General features: G+C 45.2%; 1 protein-coding gene across 3 annotated transcripts in view; it reads left to right on the forward strand.

The window, feature by feature from the left end:
- The window catches only part of ESYT3 (extended synaptotagmin 3), a 44,240-nt gene extending 39,355 nt beyond the window's left edge, over positions 1 to 4,885 (forward strand). For 2 of the 3 annotated variants that reach the window (XM_084752232.1, XM_084752231.1), the window contains exons 20-23: positions 605 to 736; positions 2,087 to 2,192; positions 3,480 to 3,529; positions 3,779 to 4,885. In XM_084752232.1, coding sequence (XP_084608358.1) covers positions 605 to 736; positions 2,087 to 2,192; positions 3,480 to 3,529; positions 3,779 to 3,815 — 325 coding nt within the window. In that variant the 3' untranslated portion in view covers positions 3,816 to 4,885. Of the gene's footprint in view, positions 1 to 604; positions 737 to 2,086; positions 2,193 to 3,479; positions 3,530 to 3,778 lie in introns of those variants that run through there. The other variant, XR_014773518.1, reaches the window with a different exon arrangement.
- Positions 4,886 to 11,629: the final 6,744 nt, after the last annotated feature.

The following is an 11,629-nucleotide window of genomic DNA, read 5'->3' on the forward strand; positions in this document are numbered from 1 at the left end:
GGCAGGAGCATGTACTCCTAGGTGACATTTGGGGACCCCACAGGCCGTGGGTGGCAAATATCCTCAAAGGGACAAGTTGAGTGACACTTCTCTGTTGGTGCTGAGGGGTTCCAGAGTCAAAAGCTTTGCTCAGACACCACTGGACTACTGTCGTGGGGTGGCCAGTGGCAAGTAAGTCTTCCTAAGCAGGAACCACCAACTTCCTTAGGTACAAAACACTTGGCTCTAACACAGACAACACAAAAATATGTATGTTAAAAAATACAGCTGGGCTACGAGTGGTAGCACATGCCTTTAATCCCAGCACTCGGGAGGCAGAGGAAGACAGACTGCTGTGAGTTGGAGGCCAGCCTGGTCCACAAAGTAAGTCTAGGACAGCCAGGGCTACACAAAGAAAACTGTCTTGAAAAACAAACAAAAAAACAAAAACAAAACCCCCAGAGCTGGTGCCCTTTAGTTCTGCAGGCTTTGCCTTTCGTTTGTCTAGAGTACAGAGCATTTTAATCCTCCGGCCCATCTAACCCCAGTGGCTGCTGGTACAGCCTTCTCCCAGAGGAGGACTTTCAATGTGTAAAAACCGGGGACCCTTCTCTCTGCACGTCAGAAACCTGACACCATGCACCAGCAGCGGAGCTGATCCCTATGTTCGCATCTACCTGTTGCCAGAAAGGAGATGGACAAGCCGAAAGAAGACCTCGGTAAAGCGGAAGACCCTGGAGCCCCTATTTGATGAGACGTGAGTAGGGCGGGGCTTAGCAAACCTCACCCATTTTCATAGTACTGAGCACCAAGCACTGGTGCTGTGCTGGAGCTTGCCAGATATGGAGGGAGAGGGGGACGCTGGCCTGGACTGAACGGGACAATGTGGTCAGACCTACATTTTAGTGGGAAAAAGAGCTACAAAGGGCAATTTATCTGAAAATGTGATCAAGGCTGCTCACATTTGCTGTCCTTAGAGGATAAAATGTCCCAGTGGTGAAGGAGTATTTATACTTTCAGCTCTCTCTGGCCTGTCTTCCCTCCTACAACATAACAAGGCTGGCAGGTAAAAGACATCCTTTATCTTTGTCCACATCTTTGAGGACAAAACTGATAGGCAGGCTATAAACACATTTCTTGCTTTTGATGATAGAGTCCATTGGTAGCAAGTCCTTAAAAAAAATTTTTTTTTACGTATGTGTGTGTATTTGACATAGTGTATTCCACAGTAGTGCTTTTGGAGTCCAGAAGAGGGTGTTGAATTCTCTGGAGCTGCAGTTACAGGTGGTCTTGAGGTGGATGCTGCGAATTGAGTGTGAATCCTCAACAAGAGCAGCAAGTGCTCCTAACTGCTGAGCCCTTGTACCCTCCTCTGTTTTGCAGCCTTTTTTTTCCTCTTATTTTAACCAATAACTACTCTAAGAGGCTGAAACTGAGTCCCCTTTAGTCCGTGTCTGTCCTCATCAAGAAAGACTGCAAGGAAGCCCATCCAACATTCACTGAACACCATGCCAGGGACACCATCCTATAGCTACACAAAGGAGAACTCTGATACAGTCATACAAAGATGTTAAAATGGTTACAGTAGAACACAAGAGAATTTAACATCCAACTGTCAGGACAAGCAATGTTAGTAAGTCTCTCTAGGTTATCTAAAGACAGACTGAGCAGACCCCAGCCCAAATAGAAACCCAGAAGGAAGGTTCCAGGTGCCTCTGATAAGTCATGGCAAGGCTAGGGCACCATCCTCTGTGGAACTCCAGTCAGCCTACCTCAGGAGCACCCCAGGAGAACACTCAGGGTGAGGTGTTCCTCTGAGTGGGTGTGGAGGAGGGGAGCAGCGAAACTAGTTGGTGTAGAGTTGGGACACAACCTGACACCCTCCCAACGGCAGCCATCTGAGAGGCCCGTCAGGCAGACTCTTGGCACCGCCTGGATCCAGACGACAGATAGCCTACGTGTGATGGAGACACACAGAGAGCCTGGGGGCCAGGGCTGATTCTGCCACTTGTAGAAGTCACCAGCTCTTGCTTTAGTGGGGAAGTGGAAGAAACACTGTTTTCAACAAAAGCGACTGTATTATAATCTCATTTCTTATGTTTTAAAGATTTGAATTTTTTGTTCCCATGGAAGAAGTACAGAAGAGGTCACTGGATGTGGCCGTGAAGAACAGCAGGCCTCTCGGCTCACACAGAAGGAAGGAGCTGGGAAGAGTGAGTAGCCAGCGATTCCTTGTATCCCAACACCTGATAGAACTGTGCCGGCTCTTACAGGGACCAGCTGGAAGGAGGGACAGACTCCTTGGAAGGATGTTTTGTTTTTATATTCTTTAGACCTAATGTAGAAATATGAATTCACATATAGATATTATTTTAACAACCTTGAGAATATCCAAGATCAGTATTCCATAAGCACATGGCATCTACTCTGGCATTACCTATTGTGTTTTTTTTTTATAAATAGGTCATTAAACAAAACTTAGGATAGCATTAGGTCAAGGTTTCTGTGTTAACAGGAATTTTACCTAAGAGTAAAGGAATATAAATCCCAGGAGCATACCAAGAAGACCCTTCCATGGCATCCAGACAGTACTATAGTTCTGTTTTTAGTAACTACCTTCTGTACTCATCTCTATAATGCCTTATGAAACTGATAGCATTTTCTGCCTATGAAGCAGGTAGTATTATGCTCGTTTTTATGGGTAAGTTTGAAAGTTAAAATATCTGTAATTCTTGAGCTATTCTTTGACTATCTCAAATTCATGTTCCACTTCATGTTCCAAACAGGAATAGCTTTTGTTTTGGAGACAAGTCTCACTACAAACCTCTGGCTGGCCTAGAATTCAGTATGTAGTCCAGGCTGGCCTCAAACTTAAAGAGTTCCACCTGCCACTGCCCTTCCCCCAGTGCTGGATAGAAGCAGTTATTTCTAAAGCACTGAGGCCAGTGTTTGCATTCTCTCTGGAAAGGCTCATGATAAAGGGAAATACCCTAATGGACACTTGGGGGAGGGGCTCAGAGAGCCCCACCACAGCTGAGGAGCTACTGGCAGTTAATTGCTGCTGGGGGCGAGCGGTGTGTCATTCTCCTACTGGGGACGGCCACTGGTGGGTTGCCATACTATGCACACATCAACAGCACTAATTGGATTTAGTGGATCATTAAAAAAAAAAAAAAGGTGTTCAAGGCCAGCCTGGTCTACAAAGTGAGTCCAGGACAGTCAAGGCTACACAGAGAAACCCTGTCTCAAAAAAACAAAATGAAGAAAGGACTGGAAGTTGGGAAGTGAACATACAGCAGTGCTCTGGGGGAGCTGGCGGAGGGAAATGGGGCATGAGGGGATACAGTTTTATTTAGTTGTATGTACGTATGAAATTCTCAAATAATAATAATAATAATAAAATCCCCTGCTGGAGACTGAGAAGCTTTACGCTCAGCCCAGTTTACTGGAATGTTCCCATTGAACATTTGGAAAAGCACTAACTCTGTGTCATTGTTTAGGTTCTGATTGACTTATCACAAGAAGACCTGATTAAGGGCTTTTCACAGTGGTAAGTAAGTGTGCCCTTTATCACTGTTAGCGAGGAAAGACACCACCTCGGACAGCTGCCCTAGTCCCAGGGTTCTTTCCCTCTCTATTATTTCAGATGCTTTGGGTACCCCTTTTCTTGGGTGTGAAGACTGTAGGTCTGTGTGCAGCCCTCAGTAACTATAGAGTTAGAAACCCAGACCATGCTGCTGTCTTGTTGCAGCCCCACCTTCTCATGACTCACACAAGTCCAAACCCAACTGTCTTCCAGGTATGAACTGACTCCAGTCGGACAGCCCAGAAGCTGACGATGAGCTGCTATCGCCAATATATATAATATGTGTATCTTGTTATTTAAATCAGAACACACATCTTATGGACGTGTATATTTTGTATGAACTCTAACTACATGGCTGGAAGGGTCATGTAAAATCAAGAACTATTTCTGTTAATTTGATTAATTCAAATCCACAAAGAAACTGTGGTATTTGTATTTAATGAGGCACCAAGACCTCAGTAGTGACTTTTCACTTTGGTAAGTAATTGTTTAGGACTTGCCTACAGGTATATAAGAGAAAATGCCCTGTCCCCAACACAGGGTTGCAGAGTGGGGTCTGTTTAGAGCAGCTACCAGCACTCTTGGGCAATAACTGGCCAGAGGAGAGCACTCAGAACTACCCAGAGCCAACACCGCCAAAGCCCTCTGGGTGCCACCCGTAATACTTGTAAGCCTAGTGTCTGCCCCTGGTTCGGATTTGGAACTACAGAGTATTTTCCTAGGGGCAACATGCTAGAGTTAAGTGCTGTGGAGAGCCTAGGGACAAACCTCTGGCATGCAGCATTATTTCCATAGGAAAGTTTGAGCCCAGCCCCAAACCCGGGTCTGCGACAGTTACCTCCCAGGAGGAAACGGGGCTTTCTGTATTTCTCGGAGTCTTAGTCCTGCTACTCTAAGAGATGGATGGGTTACCCAATATACATGTTAAAGGGAAAATATATAAATTGTATATTTCAACAAGTGCCTTTTACACATTTCAGTTTGTGAGGCCAAACAGAAGTTTTGCTCTCTCATGTTTCTAGGGTGATTGTCAAGGTCACACCCTCACCTTTCCCCATCCAGGCGACACTCTCTGCCTGGGATGCTTTTCTTTTTTATTTATTATTATTTGTAGGATGTGAGCAGGGGGTACATATGTGTCATGGCACACATGTAGCGGTTAGGGGACAACTTTGTGACAGAGTTGGTTCTCCCTAACGCCTTTCCATAGGTTCTGGGCAGGCTGGCGCAGCAAAGCACTTTTACCACTGAGCCAGCCTTCTCACAGGCCCTTCTCAGCTGCTCTTCTAAAGAACGCAACAGAGTTGGGTATGGTGGTCAATGTCTTTAGTCCCAGCACTGGGAGGCAGAGGCAGGTAGACTAGCCTCTGAATTCAAGGCCAGCCTAGACTTCCAAACCAGCCAAGGCTACAAAGTGTGACCCAGTCGCGAGAGAGAGAGAGAGAGAGAGAGAGAGAGAGAGAGAGAGAGAGAGAGAGAGAGAGAGAGAGAAAAGCAACAGCAACATCCCAACTGGTCATGGTGCCTCACACTTGTAATCCCAGCACTTGGGAGGCTGAGGCTGGCCTGCCTGAATAAAAGAAAATGATAGTGTTCATTCTAACTTATATGCATATCCCAGCTCTAACTCAGCGCGGTCTTTGGTTTGCTGTTGTACTCCTGTACAGATGTGTGTTCATTCAGCAGCAGCACGCTGAGCACACAGAACGTCCAGGTACTGTGCCATCTTTTCCCATGGTAGTCCATACTGAAACGGCCTCTTTCTGTGTAGCGCTTTCCATTATAACAATTCCCCGTGCTGCACACCTAGCACTAAGGCAGAGGCAAGTGGATCTCTGTGAGTTTGATGTCAGCCTGGTCTACAAAGTGAGTTCCAAGACAGCCAGGGCACACAGAAAAATGCTGTTTTGAAAAATAAAAGCAAAAAGCCAGGCGTAGTGACACATGCCTGTAATCCCAGCACTTGGGAGGCAGGTTGATCCTTGTGCGTTCGAGGCCAGCCTGGTCTACAAAGTGAGTCTAGGACAGCCAAGGCTACACAGAGAAACCCTGTCTCAAAAAACAAAAACAAAACAAACCACAATTCTTAGTGTTGTAACATCAATTTTTAAAATATTTACAAGTTCTCTACTAAGTCACTTACTAGGCAACTACGCTATCTTCTTTGATGTTTATATCCCAGTAGAACCATAGGTTACTTGATGCATAATAAATTTTTGCAGATATTTCTATTTTTGTGTATGAAGAGACACACTAGAGGATGCCCCTTTCCCTTTTTTCTTTGAGATAGCATCTCTCTGGCCAGGAACTCATCAAGTAGGCTAGCTTGGCTGGCCAGTGACCCCCCGCCCCTAATCTCCAACCTCCCCAGTGCTGGGAACATAGATGTACCACCATGCTTGTTATTATTATTATTGTTGTTAGTTATTTTATTAATGTGAGTTATGGGGCTGAAACTCAGATTCTTGTGTTTGCAAGACATAGTGAGCCAACACCCCAGCCTGCTATTTCCATCTTAAATAAAGTATAGCAGTTGATATCCACCTTACTTCATCATGACATTAATTTCTCCCTAAATAGACAAGTATCATGAAAATGGGAAAGCATCAGAGAGAAAGAGGAATGTATCATATAAATATTAGCCACCCTAAAACTGATGGTGGCAGACAGGGAAAAACCTGCCACTCCCCCAAAACACATAAGAACTGGTATATTACTTTTCTGTTACTATAATAAAACACCATGGCCAAAGCAACTTACAGAACAGTTCATTTTACCTAATGGTTCTAGAGAGTTCCATAATGGCGGTGCGGCATGGCTGAAGACAGCAGGTATGGTGGCAGGAACAAGAAGCTGTAAGTTCAGAAACCACGAACTTCAAGTAGGTTGAGGCCTGAAGCGCTCAGTGCTGGATTGCAGTGACTTCAACAAGGCTGCACCTCCTATACCTCCCAGACAGCGCCGCCAACCTGTGACCAAGCATTTAAACACCAGGGCCTATGGGGGACATTCTCATTCAAACAATTACACCTAGTTAAGCAATAAATGTGGTCAGTGTAAAAGTACACAGATATGTACTTTTAGAGGCATGATGGCACACACTTTTAATTCCAGAACTTGGGAGTCAGAAGCAGGCAGATCTGAGTTCAAGGATAGTCTGATCTACAAAGCAAGTCCCAGGGCTACACAGGGAAACCTTGTCTCAAAAAGAAAAAAAACTTTAAAACTAGGGCTGTAGAGATGGCTTGGCAGTAAGGGCATGCATTGTTCTTACAGAGACCAGGGTTCAGCTCTCCCAGAGCCCATGTTGGGTGGCACACAGCCACCTATAAGCTCTAGAGCAGTGGTTCTCAATCATGGGTCATGGAGATCAAACGACCCTTTTACAGGGGTCACCTAAGACCCCTGGAAAACACAAATATTTGCATTAAAATTCACAACAGTAACAAGATTACAGTTATGAAGTAGCAATGAAAATTATTATTATGGTTGGGGTCACCACAACATGAGGAACTGGATTAAAGGGTCGCAGGGTTAGAAGGTTGAACCACCGCACTAGATGATCTGACACCCTTTACTGGACTCCGTGAGCACCTGCACTCCCGCATGCACATACCCCCTCCCTCCACATATGTACAACTAGAAATGCATCTGGACATATTCGTGGGTAAATGGCAGGCTGCTGTTGACAAAGGGCAAGGGTGGTCAGTCGCGTTTACCTCTGAGCTTTCAAGTCAGCATCTCTGAAGTAGGACTGATGCTGGGCTCTATGACAACAGAGCAGAGGAGGGCTACTGCAAGGAGAGAGAAGACGATGACGAGCTTTTCTTCTAATGAGCAGTTTTCTTTAGCTGAATTGCTTCTGGACATAGTTTACTGGTAGCCCCTGCCCTCAGGTTCTGCCAGCGCAGCTCCAGCGCTGTGTTAGCAACAGTCCCCCATCCTAAGTGTCTTAGCTAAGTGGACTGAGCAGTGCTGTGGCAGCTGCGCCTGAGGTCCGAGTCAGCCCAGCAGAGCTGCTTGGCTATGTTCTAAGCTCCTTTCTTGTCTGCTCTCCTTAGCTCTGGGATGTAGTTTCCTTTCTCAAGTTGCCACTCAGGACCCTTAAGACTCTGCCTTCTCCATTTCCCCTTTTAATAGTCAACCATCTTTCATTAGTTAGCAATTCTTATGTTAACTAGTCATGTTTAGTTACCTGGGCAATGTGACTTATGTCTACTGGATGAGAAAGTACTCAAAATTTATGATGACCAGCAAAATAAAGCAACAAAAACACAATTGAAGGGCAAAACTTTCAAATCAGTAGTGAAGAAGACATTGTAAAGAAAAATTAACCACTTCCCAGTAAGGAGAGAGGCGTGCACAGAAAAACACAGTATAAAATGCAAAGAGACTGGTCAAAAGACCTCACTTATAACACAATAAAGCACACTGAAAAATCTAGACTAAGGTCTGGAGAGATGGCTCAGAGGTTAAGAGCACTGGCTGCTCTTCCAAAGGTCCTGAGTTCAATTCCCTGCAACCACATGGTGGCTCATAACCATCTATAATGAGATCTGGTGCCCTCTTCTAGAGTGCAGGCACACATGCGGGCAGAATATTATACAAATAGTAAATAAATACATCTTTTAAAAAAAGGAAAGAAAAGAAAATCTAGACCAACAACCAATAGTTTGAAATAAAACACAGCTATGGATGTTGCTTCAAATAGAACCATTTAAAACACAGACAATAAAATAAAAAGGATATGCCCATGAATACTTCCAATTCTGTTTATATGAACAGTGGCAAACATCATGTCACAAAAGGCTGTTTCTATTTAGCCCCACATCACAGCCAATGTTGTAAGGCAAGAGAGAATCAAGTGTGTCTAACACAAACCGTTTTTATATTTAATGTTGCTAACTCAAAAATCGCTAAGAAGTTTCCACTCACATTATTAGTCTGGTACTACCTCCACATGCACAGTGTGTAGCTCAAGTGGTTACACACAGCACCTTCCCCCTACAACCCAGACATTTTAATTATGGATATATATAGTCTGAAATTTTTCACACAAGTGCAGAGGATGTTGTGCATGTAAAATTAAAAATAATCTAAAGGTAAGTTGCTTGAGTTGACCAGAATGCATTTAGCAAGATTGCTGAATACAAATAGATTTTTAAATCAGTTGTAGCTCTGAGCAATTAGGAAATGAAATCAAAATTGAAAACATTATTTCGAAATGAGGGAAAGCAAAGCCAAGGAAGCTGCTTACATAGTCCCTGGCCTCAGCCTAAGTACAAGACGGGGAGGAGTTAACTACTTCTATTCAACATCCAAACTTATGTCTGTAACATGAAATCTACAAGCAGCATTGTCTTAAGAGTTTCTAGGGCTGGAGAGATGGCTCAGAGGTTAAGAGCACTGCCTATTCTTCCAAAGGTCCTGTGTTCAATTCCCAGCAACCACATGGTGACTCACAACCATCTACAATGAGATCTGCTCTCCTCTGGAGTGCAGATATACATATGGGCAGAATACTGTACAAATAATAAATAAACAATTTTTCTTAAAGTTTCTATTGCTGTGATAAAATACCATCACCAAAAGCAAGTTGGGGAGAAAGGGGTTTCTTCAGCTTACATTTCCATGTTGCTGTTCACTGTTGAAGGCAGTCAGAACAGGAACTCAAACGTGGCAGGAATCTGAAGGCAGGAGCTGATGAAGAGACCATGGAGGGTACTGCTTACTGGTTTGCTCCCTTTGGCTTGCTCAGCCTACTTTCTTATAAACTCCAGGACCATCAGCCTAGGGATGGCTCCACCCACAGTGGGCTGGACCCTCTCCCATTGATCACTAATTGAGAAAATCCCTCACAGCTGGATCTCCAGGCATTTCCCCAACTGAGGCTCCTTCCTTGCTGATGACTCTTGCTTGGGTCATGCTGACACACAAGCCCAGCCAAAACACACATCCTTCTAGAAAGAGGTTCATCAGCACCTTTCATTTTAGGACTCAGGCTTGGCATAGGTGGCTTCTAACGGACTCACTGCCTCACAGAACACTCTGGTCATAAGTACATACAGACCCCACAAGACCCAGTCATGGCCAAGTGGTCCAAGACCAAAGGTGAGAATGCTGCTCAGGGTGGGGTACATCAGTGTAAGAGTCAGGAGTAGATCAAGAGTTCTTAAGAAAATGAATCTGAGTACCAGGAGGATGTAAACATTTTTTTTTCCTTTCTACTCCATCTTCTTATAGCCGCCATAGAATCCCTGAAAGGCCTCATACTGGGAAAGTAGCTTTTCTAGCAACCTTTGCCTTCATATTGCTCAAGCCTGGTGGGAAGATAAAGAGTTAGGAAGTACATGGCTGGAGAGATGGCTCAGAGGTTAAGAGCACTGTCTGTTCTTCCAGAGGTCCTGAGTTCAATTCCCAGCAACCACATGGTGGCTCACAACCATCTGTAATGAGATCTGGTTCCCTCTTCTGGTGTGCAGTTGTACATGTAGATACAACACTGTATATATAATAAATAAATATTTTTTTTAATTCCCAGTTATTTTTCACATGACTAGTAGAAAGGAAACTGCTTCCTATTACAGTGGCCACTTTCTAGCCAAGAAGGATGCACAGGATAGACCTCTCAGGTCTTATTTGACATCAGGTAGACATAGACCTCTCAGGTCTTGCTTGACATCAGGTAGGCTAGAAACCAAATCAAGCAGCTAAGTGCAGAGGCCTGGGTCTGGGAGGAGCAAGAGGAACTGTGTCAGTTTGAACAGAGAGACTATGTGGAGACCTGTGATCATATCATGTATATATGCGTGTGGGACTCTGCTGGTAAGGTAGAAGTCTGGCTTCTCCCATAGCCGGCCACCTTCAGTCTATGAAGAACGGATTTTCGTTTCTCAGTAGGGTCCTCACTCCACCTGATCTGGTAACCCCAGGTCTTGTAAGGAGAGTCACATAGTCCTAAAAGAAAACAGGCCCTTCTCTTTCCTGATAACAAGTGCAAGGAATTCCCGAACCCAGAGATCCTGGCCTCCAGCAAACAGCCCTAAGTATACCTAGTAGCCATCCCCGCACACGCAGGATAATTCGGTACTGTGTTTTCCTTCCTGTGATAAGGGCTCCTTGTTATTTACTGAGGCAGTGTACCACTGTATGCAGATGAAGTATTCTGGCACCCTTAGCACATTCACCCTCACTACCCACGGCTTAAAAATCTCTGATTTACAAGTAAAGCGTGGCTTGATTTCCAGGACTTCTAGCCACAGGCACTGGGAACCACTTGCTCCATCTCATAGCTCCACCGCATAAGACCGGCGCTGACTGCTGGGGAAACACCCACGGAGAGTCGGAGACTCGGTCTCACCATGTCTGCCAGCAGGTTTCAGGTGTCTGCCACATCCCCTGCAGCAAATCCTGTCAGGAGCAGTAAATGAACCCAAGAGCTATAACACTTAGATCTGGTGGAGTTACAGAATCCCTACTTCCTACTGAGACTTACAATCAGCTCTTTTCTGAATGAGACTGCAACACCCAGTGTGGAAACTCATTTCTCACCTCCCCCCCCCCACAGGCTGGGAACCTGTCTTTGTGCCCAAGCCGCAAGCCTCACCCCTAAAGCACTTTAGCAGCCCCTGAGAGATGGGACCTCTGATTTCAAGGTCCATCTGTTCCCGTCCCATCTGGAAGCAAGATGTGCTGGACCTACCACCTGGGCTTGGGAGCCAGACCTGCCAGTGGACTCAGGACCTCACGCATGAAGCTGAAAGGCTTTTTCTGAGTTTCAGTAGGGGTCTAGGTATGGAAACTGGGCAGCTGGCCCTAGATGACATTCCAGTTTCTAAACAATAACTTTTCACTGAAAGGCACGACTACTCAGCCACTCCTTTACTGTTCCTGGCTCTGACTCTTTGGGGTCGTCTAGTTGGTGGTTCCTGGTGGGATGGGCTGACTGGGTAGGTTGGATTCTTCAGCTTTGCTACATTGCTAAGCTCTGCTGAGAGACAGCAAGCTGGAAGATTAGTTCAGTGGGGTTGGCTGGCGCTGCTTTGGGTCAAGTAGAAAGAAGAC

This window comes from Acomys minous (genome assembly GCF_964271855.1).
Source record: "Acomys minous genome assembly, chromosome: 13".
Taxonomy (NCBI): Eukaryota; Metazoa; Chordata; class Mammalia; order Rodentia; family Muridae; genus Acomys; species Acomys minous.